Source organism: Musca autumnalis, unplaced genomic scaffold (genome assembly GCF_047663935.1).
Source record: "Musca autumnalis isolate F117 unplaced genomic scaffold, ASM4766393v1 scaffold_3, whole genome shotgun sequence".
NCBI lineage: Eukaryota > Metazoa > Arthropoda > Insecta > Diptera > Muscidae > Musca > Musca autumnalis.
Genome location: NW_027411866.1, coordinates 34,740,719 through 34,758,162, shown reverse-complemented (window position 1 = coordinate 34,758,162; position 17,444 = coordinate 34,740,719). Strand labels below are relative to the sequence as shown.

General features: G+C 36.0%; 1 protein-coding gene across 1 annotated transcript; it reads left to right on the top strand.

Annotated features, from left to right (window-relative positions):
- Positions 1 to 5,860: 5,860 nt before the first annotated feature.
- LOC141398138 (general odorant-binding protein 28a-like) lies at positions 5,861 to 6,789 on the top strand. The gene is made up of 5 exons (XM_073975370.1): positions 5,861 to 5,923; positions 5,997 to 6,069; positions 6,136 to 6,224; positions 6,373 to 6,512; positions 6,672 to 6,789. The coding sequence occupies exons 1-5, from the start codon at positions 5,861 to 5,863 to the stop codon at positions 6,787 to 6,789; spliced, it is 483 nt and encodes a 160-aa protein (XP_073831471.1).
- The last annotated feature ends 10,655 nt before the right edge of the window (positions 6,790 to 17,444 follow it).

Genomic DNA, 17,444 nt, shown 5'->3' with positions numbered 1-17,444 from the left:
CAAAATCATTTGATACATACCATAGATACCGGTGTACCAATATGGGCAAATTTTAGGAAAACAGTAATTTCCAGGAAAAGTTCAATTTTTCATATAAATTTTGCTCAAAATATTTGGAATTGATTTTGGAGTTATAACATCGAGTATTTTTCGTCGACTTAAATCAATATTTGAGTTATATGACTTGAAAAAATGTACTTAAACACCAAGTCGAATGGTAATCGAATTTGTCCCCTTATTCAAAAAAGTTGGCCCAAAACGAAGATGGTGTTGTATAATGACCTGGAGGTATTTTTATGGACAGATATGGTACTAGAGGCATGAGGTCGAGATATTTATTGGATTTAAAAACTAACCAGACATATAATATGTCGAAATCGCACCACGTACACACAGATGTTGTATAAGACGGTTTTTGGCATAATACCGCCACTAAATGTATGTATAACACGTAAAACTAGCAAATTTTTTGCAAATATTTTTTGTGTTCTTATCGGACCCGACCAGCTTAATATTTATTTATTAGCGTATTCCATCAGGAACATAAACTATTTACATAGAATCTCCATCTTACTCTATCCGAAGCAATATATCTTAACTCATTAAAAGATTTTCCAGTTTCATTAAGAATGGTTCTTCGCCAGGTGGTTTTTGGCCGTCCTCTGCTGCGATTACCCTGAGGATTCCAGCTCAGCGTTTAGTGGCATACATCGTCAAAAGGCTTGCGGAGTGTGTGTCCAATCCAGTTGTATTTACGTCGTTTTATTTGTGTGTTTATATCTTCTTGTTGAGCCAGTTGAAGAAGGTCTGCATTTGATATGGTTCTTGGCCACCATATTTTAAGAATGTTGCGAAGACATCTGTTGGTGAAAACTTGCAGTTTATTCTTAATATTTTCATTCACTAGCCAGGTTTCAGATCCATAGAATAGTACCGACTTGACGCAGGCATTATATATGTGTAATTTGGTTTTTGGAGAATATGCCCCAGAGTTCCATGTATTTTTTAGGCTGCAGTATGCGCTTCTGGCTTTTTGGATGCGCATGTCGACGTCGACAATTGGTCCGCCGTTCGGGTTGATGTTGCTGCCAAGATAGCTAAAGTTATCTACATTTTCAATACGTTTCCCGTTTAGAAAGAATGTAGGGGTTTGGTTTGATTTAACATGCATACATTTCGTTTTTTCGGCGTTTATGTGTAGGCCAAATTTTGCTGCTTGCTCAGATAATTGATTGATTTTCGATTGCATATTTTCTTGGTAGTAGCAAGCAACACGATGTCGTCGGCATATTCCAAATCTTCGAGGTTATGATGTAGTCTCCAAGGTATGCCTTTGTTTTGATTTATTGAATATGACAATATTTCGTCTAGCGTGGTTATGAAAAGGAGTGGAGAAAGCAGACATCCTTGTTTAACTCCGCTGATAGTTTTGAAAGCTTCGCTAATTTTGCCGTTGTGAAAGACTCTCATTGTTGAGTTGGTATATTGTGCTTTTATAAGATTTATTACTTTTGTAGGGACGCTTTTTTCTCAAGTGCCTCCCAGATTTTTTTCCTATTTAGAGCGTCGAAGGCCTTTTCAAAATCAACGAAGGTCAAATATAATGGCGTATTGAACTCGTTGCACTGTTCGATTATCAATCGCAAACTATTTATTTTGTCCACACAGGAACGGTTAGGTCTGAACCCTGCCTGTTCTTTGCGAAGGCATTTCGTCGGTGTCATGCTTAAGTGTTCCATACGCCATTTTTGACATTTTGAGTTACAGGTACCTTTAAAAGTTTTCAACCCTGCTCTTTTTGAATTTCTTGTCGGATTTCCTCTATCTCTTATAGTTTTCGAGATATAAAAATGTCATTATGTTCCATATCCAATTTGGACGCAAAAAAATCTGCTTTTTTGTTCCATATCCATAATGCCTGGTGTATGGAACAAAATAACTTTGAACTTTTTTGTTCCATATCCATACCGTTTGGCGTATGGAACAAAAAAGGAAAAAAAAGAATTGTTCCTCTCAAAAAATGATGGCGTTTGGAACAAAAAATTGCCCAATTTTGTCAAGTTACGAACAATTTGGCGTATGGAACAAATTGCTTTAAAGGACTAGGTTTAAAAACTGAAGAAGAATAGTGTTTAAATCAAGATATTTTAGAATGTTGTATTGCTATATGAAACTACAATTATTTTTTTCTTACATTCAACGCCTCCCGGTTAATAAAATACATGTAAGAAAATTAAAATGTCAGAAAATGAATTAAAATATAATTCTATTGCCACTACCAATAGTTCAAAGAACGATTACACTGTGCAACAAGGTTTCTGTGCGGTGGAAAATTCCTTTTGGAGATGAAAGCCCTTAGTGAGTATATTAAGAACCCAAAAGGAAATTTTCCCCATAGGTCAAGTTTCTGAGATATCGCGCGATGAATTTTTTGAATTTTCGCCTATGATGCTTGGGAAAATAGCTTTATATCTCTGTTTGCCGTTATTGTAGCTTCGTTTTGAGATTACATGTCTTCAGTCATATCAAATGGCGAATCTTTTTGTAGAACATTTCATACTTCTAACTCAATTCCTTTCATGTCCTTTTCGTCCTTTCTTTCTTGAACCGTAGTAAAAGTACCACAAGATGAGATTTTACAGCATCCAAATATTCCACAAAAATGTTGCTCTGAGAATTTTAGGTACGGTTCTCATTGACAACTAATCGATATTGTCACGTTTTCATTGTCTTTTTTGACATTTACCCGGTTTTTGTTCAGAAAAAACCTATGTTTTGTTTTTCTGTATATTCGTTATTTGTTATGTATTGGTAGGTAGACATACCCATTAGTTATCGCTTATATTGGCATCTGGGATGTATCTGAAATATTTACCATATATAGTTCCCGATATGCTGAACACGTTAATGACAAATTTTCTTGGAAAAAAGATCCGGTTATGTAATATTTTGAACCGGATATACCGATATAAAACCCGGATTTTGTACCGATTTTAAGTAACCGATTAAGCGTATGTGTATACCATTAGAAAGCTAATAAAATTGCCAATCAGAGAAAATAAATTTTTTGACAGCATCTTACCTGAATTCGGTGCTAAAACAAAAACCCGTATTCTTGAACCGTTTTAAGGAAAAATATCACTGCGCGTAAATATGAAGATAAAAGCTTGGTGGGTGAAATATTCTTTTTGCCGATGAAAGTCGATGAAGTTAATATTATGAACCCGGAAGGACAGTTATGCCATAGGTCAAACTTCTGAGTTATAGCGAAATGGAATTTATGTTACGGGTTTATTGTCGTGCTCTCAAAGTTCATCAAGAATGTATGCATCACGCCCTTTTTTGGTATTTTTATTATTAGGCTTTCTTTCCACTCTGACGGGACCGTTTCAGTTTCCCAGATTTTGGTTATTAGTGGTGAGAGTATTTCAGCGAAATATTCTGGGTCACATTTGTAAAATTCTGCAGGCAGATTGTCGATACCTGCTGCTTTACCATTTTTTAATAGTATTATTGCATCTTTTATTTCGTTTATTGAGGGGATGCCCGAATTTATGTATTCCGTAGGACGGTTGTAGGCGTGGCTTTGTACTCCGTTAATATTTAAATCGGTAGCTGGTTCGATGGTGCGATTTAAGATATCCTCAAAGTGTTTCTTCCATCTTTTTAGCTGTGCGTCTGTATCCCTGAGAATCATTCCGAATTTGTCTTTAATAGGTATGTTTGAATTTAGCTTTTTCCCCGAAAGTTTTCTCGTTATATTAAAAACTGTTTTTAAGTCTCCACGACTTACTGCCGCCTCGGCTTCGGCAGCCATAGAATTTATAAAACTGCGTTTATCGTTTCTGCTTGTTTCTTCACTTTTTTGATAAGTTGTGATATTTCAGCTTGTAATGATAATTTTTGGAGGGGGTCTTTTTCCGTAAGTAATTTTGTATTGGTTTTACGTCGCTCCTCTACCAAATTCCAAAATTCTTGGGATAGCCATTCCTTGTGATCTTTTCTGTGGAAGTTCACTGTTTCGACAGCAGTCTCAGACAATGCGGCTTTAATTTTCGTCCATTCAGCTTCTATATTGAGATTCGGCGATTGTGTTGAAGGCATCTGCCGGTATTTATTTGAAAAATTGGACAGAAAATTACGTTTTGTATCTTCAGATTGCATTTTGTTGGTGTTAAAAGGGCGGCGTTTCGGTTCTCTGGCTGTGGATTGGCGAGTATGTCTTCGGAGCATGATTTTAAGTTCAGCTATCAGAAGAAAGTGATCTGAGGCGATGTCGGCACTACGTAGCACTCTCACGTCTTGCAGCATTTTAAAATTCGTTTTGCCAATGCAGAAATGATCTATCTGACTCTCTACTGGGATGAGTGTATTTCGTGAGCGCCATGTTATTTTGTGATAAGTTTTATGTGGGAAGAATGATCCGCCTATCGCGAGGTCGAATTTTGCACATAGTTCCAGAAACAATTCTCCTTCCCATTATATTCGCGAATCCGACATTATTATTGCCAATGCGTGCATTTAAATCGCCCATCAATATAAGTATGTCTTTTTTGTCGACGTGTCGTAAAGTTCGACTTAGATCATCGTAGAAATTTTCTTTCATTTGTAGATCTGAGACTTCCGTCGGGGCATAACATTGGACTATGGTAATTTTTCCGATGCTGCTATTCAACTGAATCGTAATTATCCGCTCTGAGATAGCTGACCAAGATATTACGGAGTCGCGCAATTTCCTGCTGACGAAAACGCCAACGCCGTGTGTATGGGGCTCTCCTTCTTTGCGTCCGGAGTATAGGAGCCGGTCTCCTTGTGAACTTGTAAAGTCACCGCTTCCATTCCAACGCATTTCGCTAATTCCGACTATGGGGATGTTTAGCCTATTGCATTCTGCCGTTAATTGTGCAAGTTTTCCTGTTTGGAATAGAGAGTTTACGTTCCATGTTGCGAATCTTATCCGTGGGCATGCAGGGTTCGTCATCAAAAAATCGGTTTCTTTTACGTTTCTTTTCTTCGGGTTTGTAATCGTTTGTGTTTCAGCGTCAATAGGGGATTGGCCTAATGGTGCCTAGTCTGGTGGTAGGGATGCTACCTTAAAAGTATCGGTGTTTCTTGAGAAGGTGGCCTCCAAACTTGCCTCCTTACTCCGCTTTTGGTATCTGACCATTTCCTGTTAGATGACTGGTGTTGAAAGGTTATCCCGCCTTTTATTCGGACGTCATTTCCTCATCGGTGAAAACAGGGACCGGCGCGTGAAGCCTGAGGTTGACATTTTCACTAGAGAGGCTATTTGTGGCGCATCTAGTGACTTGACCCCAGCTTAAGTGATCTGAATTATATAGAAGGTTCCGGGACCCTAAAATGGACTATACACTATTAAATATCTAATAAAACTTTTGTATTTAATAATTATCCTTAGAGACAGAATTCAAAAGTATATATTAATTTATTTAGTTAGATGTATACCTCTATGATGTGTCCCGATAATAAATAAAAGGTTAAACTCACAATATATTATCAAAACACAAATCATATCTTCAGATTTTGAATCAAATTTTCTAAGTTAGAAATGTTTTGAGCAGAACCAGAAGAGAGTCCGAGCTTTGTTTCGTGTATTTTTGTAAAATAGGTGCAATTATTGCCAATTCTTTATTAAATCTTTAAAAAGGGGTCAATAAACAATCAACCTACAAAAATATTTGCATTTCAAATCCATAAATTACCTCAGAGCTATATAAAAAGTGAAGTAGTCATTCCAGTTGCAAATGTTTTGAGCAGCACTGTATGTATATAAGAAAGCATCCAACTTAGCAAGTAATTCAGAAATTATTCGGCACTACACTCGGAAAGCGTGGACAAAATGAAATTCTGCATTATTTTAGCTACTCTTATCGGTTTAACTCTAGCTACAAGAATAAAACCAGTACGTTAAAATTTAATATTAAGTTCGGGGATATTTGTTGTCAAAGGATATTGTAAATTGTTTTTAATTTCAGAACGATTTTTGTAATGGAGAGTTCTACAGAAATACCATTGCTAAATGTGCTGAGGAGCATGATGCAACGCAAGGTAAAATTAAAGAAGTTAATTTTTTTTGGAAAAAAATGGATTTTACTTCTTTTGTTTTTATTAAAGATGATATTGAAGACTACATTTATCTAAGATGGGCAGCTAGTCAAAAGGCCAAATGTTTTAGAGCCTGCGTCTTCGAAGGTTGCAAGGCGGTAAGTAGTACAAAGCGTGTATTTTTATTTATAACATTTCTTTTTATTTATAACATTACCTTGTGTATTTTTATTTATACTAATTATTAAGAAGAAAAAATAATACGAAATAAGTATTGATTAAGTAAATTTTATTTTTCAAACATAGTTTAATAGTGATGGTAGTTTTGTGGCAAATGCCCCTCAAACAACAGGATTTTTAACATCACGTCAAGATCCATCCCTATGGATCTATGGCGAAGAAGAGGCCCGCAAATGTATGGCTATCAAATTGGAGCAAAATAATTTGTAAGTACAATATTGGAGTTATTCTTTGGAGTTATTCTATCGATGTTAATCGTCTACTAAGTCAAAATGTCACAATCTACAGATTGTATGACTCATTGATATTTAAGATATACGTCCTATAATTTAAAAAATCTAATTTGTTTATTATTTTTCTTCTAGATGTGAAAAAACTGAAGCTTTCATGAGATGTTTCCCTGCTAAATCACCAGTTCCATTATCACTTATCGGTGCCTATTGTGACAATTTGATAGAAGAGAATAATTTGTGTAAAAAATAATAGGTTATGATGACATGTTTGTGTTTTTATTTTATTAAAAGTAGTTAATAATTTTTATAAACAATAAATTGTTCTAAAACTATTGGCACAAGACAATTTTGTACGATGTTCTTTCTGAGATTATTGGAAAAAAAACAAGTAAAAAAGCATTAAGTTCGGCCGGGCCGAACTTTTCATACCCTCCACCATAAAATATTCATTCCTGTCCCCAACTTTAAGTGAGTACGTTAAAATGTCAGATAATGTACATAAAATGCTTCATTCGGGAGGCCTTTTTTTATGGAGCCTATATCTAACTGTTGACAATTTTTGGTGGGCTAGAAATTGGGAGGTACTGTTATATAGGGGCTATAATAAAACATGGGCCTATGTTGACAGTTTTTGATGGGAGCCTTTAATGTCAAATAACTCCTAATTCGGTTAAAAAATTTAGCTAGAATCCTCAAAATATCGAAAATCGGTACATAACGTGGGAACTTCAAATGTCATTAACAGCTAGTTCGGAGGTATCTGGGCTATACGAAAATATGAACTTAAATGAACAATTTTTGTTGCAGAATTTTTGTTGACTTTTAAATTTCAAATTACAGAAAGTTCGTCCAAAAAATAAAGCTAAGGTACGGAAAATCGGGAAGTTTGTTTTGGGGCTATACAAAAACATGGACCTACGTTCGCTTAAATATTTTAAGTAAAATCCTCAAAGTACCGAAAATAGGGAAGTATCGTTATATTGGGGCTATGTTGAAAATTGTTGATTCAGATGTGTGGTGACCACTATGGCCTTCAAATGTCAAATTACAGTTAGTTCTGTTAAAATTGTAGCTAAAATTGCCAAATTACTGAAAATTGGGAGGTACCGTTACATGAGAGCTATATCCGAACATGGACCTATGTTGACAATTTTTGATGGAGAGGTGTTGTGACCACTAAGAACTTCAAATGTCAAATTACTGCTAGTTCGGTTTAATATTGTAGCTAAAATCATCAAATTACTGAAAATCGGGAGGTACTGTTATATGGGGGGCTTTCTTGACAATTTTTGGTGGAGAGGTGTGGTGACCACTAAGAATTTCAAATGTCAAATGTTCAAATTACAGATAATTCGGTTAAAACTTATTGGTAAAATTCTCAAAATACCTGAAATCGGGCGGTAACGTTATATGGGGGCTATTCCAAAACATGGACCTATGTCCACTAGTTATATAAGTTTATTGACATTTAAGAACCCTAAATGTCAATTGATAGCTAAATCGGTCTGAAAATGAAGATAAAAACGTCAAAATGCCGTAAATCGGGGGTACCGTTATATGGGGGCTATACCAAAATTTGGACCTAGGTCCAAAACTTTTGTTATATAAGTTTAGTTACACTTAAGGACCCTAAATGTCAAATTATAGCTATATCGGTCTGAAAATGTAGCTAAAAACGTCAAAATACCGTAAATCGGGGGGTACCGTTATATGGGGGCTATACCAAAACGTGGACCTATGTCCACAAGTTTTGTCACATAAGTTTATTGACATTTAAGAACTTCAAATGTCAAATTATGGCTAAATCGGTCTGAAAATGTAGCTAAACCCGTCAAAATACCGTAAATCGGGGGGTACCGTTATGTGGGGGATATACCAATACGTGGACCTATGTCCACAACTTTTGTTATATAAGTTTATTGACTTTTCAGAACCCTAAATGTCAAATTATAGCTAAATCGGTCTGAAAATGTTGCTAAACCCGTCAAAATACCGTAAATCGGGGGGTACCGTTATATGGGGGCTATACCAATACGTGGACCTATGTCCACAACTTTTGTTATATAAGTTTATTGACTTTTAAGAACCCCAAATGTCAAATTATAGCTACATCGGTCTGAAAATGTAGCTAAAAACGTCAAAATACCGCAAATCGGGGGGTACCGTTATATGGGGGCTATATCAAAACGTGGACCTATGTCCACAACTTCTAATTTATAAGTTTATTAACACTTAAGAACCCTAAATGTCAAATTATAGCTACATCGGGCTGATAATGTAGCTAAAAACGTCAAAATACCGTATATCGGGGGGTACCGTTATATGGGGGCTATACCAAAACGTGGACCTATGTCCACAAGTTTTGTTATATATGTATGTTGATACTTAAGAACCCTAAAGTTCAAATTATAGCTAAATCGGTCTAAAAATGTAGCTAAAAACGTCAAAATACCGCAAATCGGGGGGTACCGTTATATGGGGGCTATACCAAAACGTGACAAAAGTGGACTAGGATTTTTAGACTTTTGACAGCAAAAAGTCGATTAATCGAAAGTCGACTTAGCTATCCCTATTCTTTATGTCTTGGAAATGAAGGGGTTGATAATGCATTGTTTATGTTTTATTTAAGTACCATATGCAGTGGTGTCATCTGCTGGAATGCTGAAGGTTGTTGTCTGAGAAAATTAAGCTGATGAAGAAAGTGTCAGACGGAAGGGGACTGATACAAAAGTATATACAAGCTATCTATCTGCAAAATATCAAGGGGACAATGACACCCCCAGTCACATGGGGACCTACTTTTAGAAGAAGATGAATTTCGCAGAATAAGACGTTCATCAATATCCTGGAAAAATATATATACCGTTGATTGATAGATCCACGTTGGTCCGACATAATCAACTTTTCAACAGAAGATCTATAGAAGGCTTCTAGATACAGGCGGCATATGTAAGGCCTTCTATCATCCGAAGAACTTTACATAAGAATCCTTCAATCAAAATAACATCATTCAAGAGAAGACCTATAGAAGGAAAATAGAAGCATTCTATAAAAAATGATCTACAAAAGGTCTTCATACGACAAAAACGCATATAAAGTATTCTATCAAAAGAAGATCCAGAGAAGGTTTTCTATCAACCGAAGACATATAAAGTTTCATGAGTTGTGGACCTGTAGAAGATATCTATAGAATGTCTTTTATCAAAATTTTTTTCAAAAGAAATCTATAGAAGGACTTTTTACGAGAGAAGGTCTTCTTTCGGGAGATCACTTATTGAAGCTTTTTTATGAAAAGTCTGTCTCAAGGTCTTTGTGAAGGCCTTCTTTCGAGAGAAGGCCAACATACAATAGAAGATCTATAGAAAGACTTCTATCAAAAGAAGGCCCACAGAAAATCTTCTATCAGGAGATAATCAACTGAACACCTATGGAAAGTATTCTGTATATCCTATACAAAGTTTTTTATCGAAACAAGTACTATAGAAACCTTCTATCGAGAGAAAACCTAGAGAAGGCCTGGTATCAAAAGACGATTTAGAAAAGGCCTTCTTTCGAAAAAGAACGCCTTTTATAAACAGAAAACTTACAGTGGGCCTTCTTCCAAGGCATAGAAATGCTTCTATCAAAGGAAGACCTAAAGAAAGCTTTCTACTAAAACGAGGACCCATAGAAAATCTTCTATAAATGGAAGACCAGTAGATTTTTTTATTAGTAGGACCTATAGAAGTCCATCTGGCTGTACATTCGAAGGCCATCTATGCAGAGAAGTCCTATAGAAACTTTCTGTCGAAAGAAAGTTTTTAGAATATCTTCTTTCGATAGAAGACCTATCTATTACCTATTGAAACCTTTTATCGAATGAATAGTGCCTTTCCGTTAGCAGAAGGCCTATATAAGGTACTCTACGTACAAAATTTCAGCCATTTTGGTAGGATATAGAAGCTAAAACCTTCAAAATACCGAAAATCGGGAGGTACCGTTCTATGGGGGCTATATGAAGGTGTGGACCGATACCAAAAATTTCTGGGGGAAAGTTTTATACCCCTGAAGAAGACTACGTACCAAATTTCAGCCATTTTTGGTAGGATAATGAAGCTAAAACCTTAAAAATACCGAAAATCGGGAGGTACCGTTCTATGGGGGCTACATGAAGGCATGGACCGATACCGACAAAGTTCTGAGGGAAAGTTTTATACCACCAATGTAGACTAAGTACCAAATTTCAGCCATTTTGGTAGGATAATGAAGCTAAAACCTTAAAAATACCGAAAATCGGGTGGTACCGTTCTATGGGGGCTATATGAAGGTATGGACCGATACCAACAAAATTCTGGGGGAAAGTTTTATACCCATAAAGAAGATTATGTTCCAAATTTCTGCCATTTTGGTAGGATAATGAAGCTAAAACCTTAAAAATACCGAAAATCGGGAGGTACCGTTCTATGGGGGCTATATCAAAACGTGGACCGATATATCCCATTTTCAATACCAACCATCCTGCAAGTAATAAAAACTTCTGTACTTCTGACTCTCTATCTTTAAAATTGCGAGCTGTATCTTGATTTCAACAGACATACAGACGGACGGACGTACAGACGGACATGGTCAAATCGATATAGAATTTTATGCTGATCAATAATATATATACTTTATAGGGTCTCCGACGAATATTTCGATGTGTTACAAACGGAATGACAAATTTAATTATACCCTCCATATGGTGGAGGATATAAAAAGTATATATAGGGATTTCTGAGTGAAATCGGACACTTTTGAAGATGCGTTTTTTGATTTAATTTATTTTTTGCTGTGGTGATGCTGATAATCAGCATAAACATTTAAGTATAATTTCAGATTTTGTTTGAGTAACGGTTCCAGAGATATCGAGCCTGGAAAAAGTCAAATTTTGTAAAAACTATGTGCAAAAACTATGTCCAAAATACTTTTTTTTATTAAATAGCTTATAAAACAACAAAAAATACAAAAAGATTTGTTCAAATTGGACCAATATTAGAGAAGTTATGAGTATTTCTTTGCAAATCGTTTTTGCAGAATTTGACTTTTTCAAGGCGCGATATCTCTGGAACCGGTAGTCGAAAAAACTCTGAAAATATACTAAAATGTTTTGCTGATGAGCAGCATCACCACAGCAAACAATAAATTTAACCAAAAACCTCATCTTCAAAAAGTGTCCGATTTCACTCAGAACCGTTAGAAAACCGTTAATCAAAAAAAAAAAAATCTGAAAATATACTAACATTTTATGTGGAGAGAGGATTTTTGTCAAAGAGAGTAACAACAAGGCTCTCGCGGCTGCGGAATGCTGTTTAATAATAAATAGCTGTATGTATGGTGTAATAGGAGACGCAGAAGCTTTGGTGGTGTGTTTCGAGCTTTTTTGTTGTTAACCAACGTAGCAAGCGAAGAGGAAAAGAAAAAATTATATTATGTTGTTCTTTTTTCTTCAGTTTTCTAAATACAATCGTTGAGCAAAGGCGGTAAAGTGAGTGAATAAATCAGTGTCTTGTGTTTTCTTAAAGAAATGGTGCTTTTTAATAAATTAAATTCCCAATACATTTTATAATTGGAAATTTTATAATTGAATCAAAAAGGTGAATGGAAATATTTTATTGGACAAGGAAGAAATCATATTTAATATTGGTAATTACATCAATACATTTTTCATATGCATACATACATACTTACTTACTTAGCTGGCCCATTACAGAACATTTGTTCCATAGACCGAACTAAGAAAAGATCTCCAATGCTCTCTTTTCATTTCTTCATCCACTTGTATGCTCCATCGAATGTATATTTGAAATGTATGTATATTTGAAATATGGATGTACCTATTTATTACATTATATAATCATTTGATTCCAGATGCCGATTTCCCGCTGATGATTTCAACTTTGAGACAAGTGTGTTTTATTTCACAGCTAAGGAGAAGTGTTCAACGATGTTTCTATATATTTTTTTCTTTTTAAAAGTGTGACTTTTTATAAATTATTTCATTTATTTTTTTATTAAAGTCTGTTATTCATTTCTTTGGAATTTTCTATGTACCTATGTGTCTATTGTTGCTTTTGTTGCTTTTGTTTGGTATTTCTATGCCTTTCAATAAACCACCACCATTTATAAATGTGTGTACATGTTAGAGATAGCCAGTGATCGCTTACTGAGAGCAAATGAGCATACATTTCAATGTGTTTTACATTGAAATTTACGCTCCCTTGCTCTCAGTAAGCGCAAACTGGTGCATGTGTTTGTTTTTTTTTTTTTTGTGGCTTTTGGGTTTGTATTTGTTTGCACCCAAACATATAATTTGTTTGCACCCAAACATATATTTGTTTCCAGGACCCAAACATATGTTATGTTTGGTACTGATTGCAAACAAATATATGTTTGCTGCAAAATCTGATTGGGACATACGGTGGCGCCCAGCTAATTAGGGACAAGAAATTCAGTTTCATAGATTAAATTTGGACAAACTATTAGACGATCCAAAGTTTGGATTAAATTGGTTGCCCCGTTCAAGAGACATCGTGCATACAATTTTAGAGAAATTTTTTAAATATTGGGGGGAAGTACCAGAAATTGTGGAACGGTATTGCCCATCTGCCCATATGACGAAAGCCAAATTTTGGACCAAATCGGTTGATCAGTTCGAAAGTTATCCTGCTCTAAACCTTCGGGCTCTTTTCCCAAGAAGAATGGACTTGCCCCCGAAAAAAAACTTTTACTGTCGTTATTGAGGCAGCGAATGCAAGTTGCTTCAACAAAAATCAAAGTGATTCGAGAACAGGTCTTAAAGTGAACTTATCCGAAATTTTATGTGGGAGGTACCCGATGGAGTGTACAAATATAATCCATATTCGATCCTGAACTATGACTGGTAGAAATATTAGGATGTGTAAAGTATGGACCAAATCGGTCACTCCCTTTAAGAGTTATCGTGCGCACAATTTTTCCGAACATTTTTAAACTTTTTTGGGGAACGTACCTGAAGGAGTGGACCGATATGGTTTATCTTTGAATTTAAACTAAGCTTGGACAAAATATTACGAAGGCCAAATTTTGGACCGTTCGAGAGTTATCTTGCGCTCCAAACTACACACGGTGTCATAAGGGTTTTCTGCCCATTTCATGCTATTTTCTCAGGAAGTATGGACTTGCCCCTGATGAAACTTGTACCGTGGAATGGGGGGCAGTGAATACAAGTTGTTAAAACAAAATTCAAAGCCATTCGAGAGCAGTTCCTAAGCTGAACTATTCCGAAATTTTGTGGGAAGTACCATGGAATGGACCGATAGAGTCCATATTAGAACCTCACCTAAGTCTGGTAGAATTTTCACGATGTGCAAACTATGGACCAAATCGGTTTCTTCGTTCCAGAGTTATCGTGAGCACAAATTTTCCGAACACTTTCTAACTTTTGTAGGGGAGGTACCGGAAGGAGTGGACCGTTATAACCCATCTTCAAACTTAAACTAAGTTTGGACAAAATATTACGAAAGCCAAATTTTGGACCGAATCGGTTGATCCGTTCGAGAGTTATCGTGCGCTTCAGCCAGACAGACGGACGGACATGGCTAAATCAACTCTAAATTGTCTCAAACGGATTTCGTCCAAACATACTTGGGGTATAAAACAATTATTTCGATGAGGCACATTTTGCCCGTATGCGCTTATAAATGCTGAGGGTATAATTATGAATGAAAATTTCAAACAAAAGTTGGCAGCATTCTTGCTATCGTTAGAACTTTTCGACTACTTTTTTGGTCGCTAAATTACCGAAAAATATGGGTTATTATCGAAATTGTAAGCATTTGAATTTTACCGACATTTGTCGGTAACTGAACAAATTAGTTGGAGAATCGCACTACTGGTAGGTATATGGTACCAAGTTATGCAAATAGCGTTTATCCACACTGTTGGTAGTCAATACAAACAAAAACGGCGAGGACACCCAAGATCTAATCCCAGAAGATTATATTCAGTGTATACCAGCCGCCCGGGATGAGGTAAAAACAACAAAAAACCAGTTGATGGTTCACCAGCTGAGTTGTACAAGACTGGAGAAGACACTCTGATAAGGTGTTGGCAGAAGAAAGGTGTAACCGATGATTGGAATGTGAGCATCCTATGTCTCGTCCACAAAAAAGGGCATAAACAGTACGTTGAAAGTTATGGGGGCATAAACCCTATTGGCTAATAAATTAAAGAAATAAATTGGACTATGTTCATGCAGTTGTAGACCTGGCAAATCCTCCATTGACCAGATGTTCCCTTGCGGTAAACTAAGGAGATGACCGAAAAGATGCAGATTGCCATATTTCTAACGACCATCGATAGGCCTATACGTTCAAATGCATTCCAAGCCATGTCTGAATTTAGTATTCCCGCAAAGCTTATTCGGCTTTGTAAGATGACATTAACTGATAATCGATCGATCGTCAGTTAAAATAGGAAAGAACTTTTCCCAATATTTTAGTAGCAAAAGAGGTATCAGACAAGGAGGCAGCCGTTCGTGAGATCTTTTCAACATCCTTCTGGAAAAGGTTGTACGATAGAAATGATAGATAGAAACGATAGAAATGACACAATATACACAAATAGGCACATGCTAGTTGCTTTTGTTTTATTCCGACAACATTAACTTCAAAAAGTCTCCTAAATTGGGTCTGGGATTAAGCGACAATGAAACCAAAGATGCACCATTCGCCCAGAGAACTCTGTTGACCCACTGTGAAAGTCAGGACCTGGAATTCTGAGGTAGTTAAAGACTGCGTCTACCTCGACATATCTACGGGCCGTGCCAACGAACGTGTCGAGTTACAACTTTTGCGTTGGCTAGGCCATGTCATGCCAACTTGCCTAGTTGTCTGAATACGTTTATGATGAAGAGGATCATATGTTCATGATTGGCTTTAATATGGTAACGTTCATAACACATACTGTTCCTTCCTCATATCAAGGGGACAATGACACTTCCTGTGAAGCTACATTTAGAAGAAGGTGAATTTCGAATTTCCGACGTAATCACCATTTCGACAGAAGACCTGTAGAAGGCTTCGAACTGCAGAATCAACATAACATCATTCAAGAGAAGAGCTATAGAAGGCCATCTACCAAAAGAAGGTCAATAGAAACCTTTTATCAAAAAATGCGTACAAAAAACATTCTTACTAGAGAAAACTCATAAAAATACTTCTGTCAAAGAAGGCCCACAGTAGGCCTTCTATCAACCGCAGACTATGGAGTTTTATGAGTTGAAGACCTATAGAAGATCGTCTATCAATTAAAAAACTACGGAATGCCATTTATAAAAAAAACCTATAGAAGAACTTCTTTCAAGAGATAACTTATAGAAGGTCTTTTATGAACAGTCTGTTTGCAGGTCCTTATGAAGGCATTTTTTTCGAGAGAAGCCTATAGAAGGCCACTCATCAACCGAAGATTTATAGTAGGGCTAGAAGAGCAATAGAAAGACTTTTGTCATAAGAATAACTAAAGAGGAAACCATGAAACCTTCTATCCAGAGGAGGTCTATAGAAGACATTCTATCAAAAGATGATTTGTAAAAGGCCTTCTTTCGAGAGAAGACCTATAGATGTCCTTCTATAAACGGAAGACTTATAGTAGGTCTTCTACACAAATACTTCTATCAAATGAATACCTAAAGAAATTCTAATACCAAACAGAGATCTATAGAAAATCTTCTATAAAGAGAAGATCTATAGAAGGTATTTTATTGGTAAAACGTACAGAAGTCCTCTTGCTATCCTATAGAAAGTCCTCCATTAAAAGAAGTTTAAAGAAACCTTCTATAAAAATAAGATTTATAGAAAGATAGAAAGAAAGAAAAAAAGAAAGAAAGAATAGCTAAAGACCTTTTTCTATTAAATGAAAACCTATAGAAGGCCTTTAGTCAAAAGAAGATCTATAGTAGACCTTCTATCAAAAGAAGACACATAGAATGTTTCCTATAAAAAACCAGTAAGGAAAGGATCAAAGTCGGGCGGGGCCGACTGTATGATACCCTACACCACTGTGAATATGTAAAATATAAATCGGAGCTATATCCAGATCTTAACCGATTTTGATATAATTTGGCACATTTATTTCCAGACCGAATTCAGTCACACATTCAAAATATCATTGAAATCGGACTTATATAGCTTGTTTAGAGCAGCAAATACGCGAAATCGGCCATAAATATATATGGGTGCTATATCCAAATCTAAACCGATTTCGATATAATTTGGCACATTTATTTCTAGACTGAATTCAGTCACACATTTCAAATGTCATCGAAATCGGAAATATATAGCGTGTTTGGTACAGAAAATACGTGAAATCGGCCGAAAATATAGATGGGAGCTATATCCAAATCTGAACCGATTTCTATATAATTTCGCACACTTATTTCTAGACCGAATTCAGTCAGACATTCTAAATTTCATCTAAATCGGACGTTTATAGCGTGTTTGGTGCAGCAAATTCGTGAAATCGGGGGAAAATATATATGGGAGCTATATCCAAATCTGAACCGATTTTCACCAAAAGCAATAGCGTTCTTCCTATGGCTAAAAAAGTTGTAGTCCCCAATTTTCAGCTGAATCGGACAAAAAAATGCGACCTGTACGTTGCAAATACATGGACAGACAGACAGACGGACGGACATGCATAAATCGACTCAGAAAGTGATTATATGTTTATCCCCAAAAGGAACTATGGGTCTATTTCGTTTCCTTTTGTATGGTACATACAAATGCACAAAGACATAATACCCCTTACCACATAGGTATAAAAAAGAGATAACTTATAGAAAGTCGTTTATTAAAAGTGATTTTCATGGAAGAACCCTTAAGAAAGAGAACCTATAGAACGACTTCTATC

Excerpts from the sequence above, each read along its gene's own strand:
- LOC141398138 (XM_073975370.1), top strand. The coding sequence starts at position 5,861 with ATGAAATTCTGCATTATTTTAGCTACTCTTATCGGTTTAACTCTAGCT. Across the intron at positions 5,924-5,996 it reads TAGCTACAAGAATAAAACCA|AACGATTTTTGTAATGGAGA; the intron begins GTACGTTAAAAT and ends TTTTAATTTCAG. Across the intron at positions 6,225-6,372 it reads TCTTCGAAGGTTGCAAGGCG|TTTAATAGTGATGGTAGTTT; the intron begins GTAAGTAGTACA and ends TTTCAAACATAG.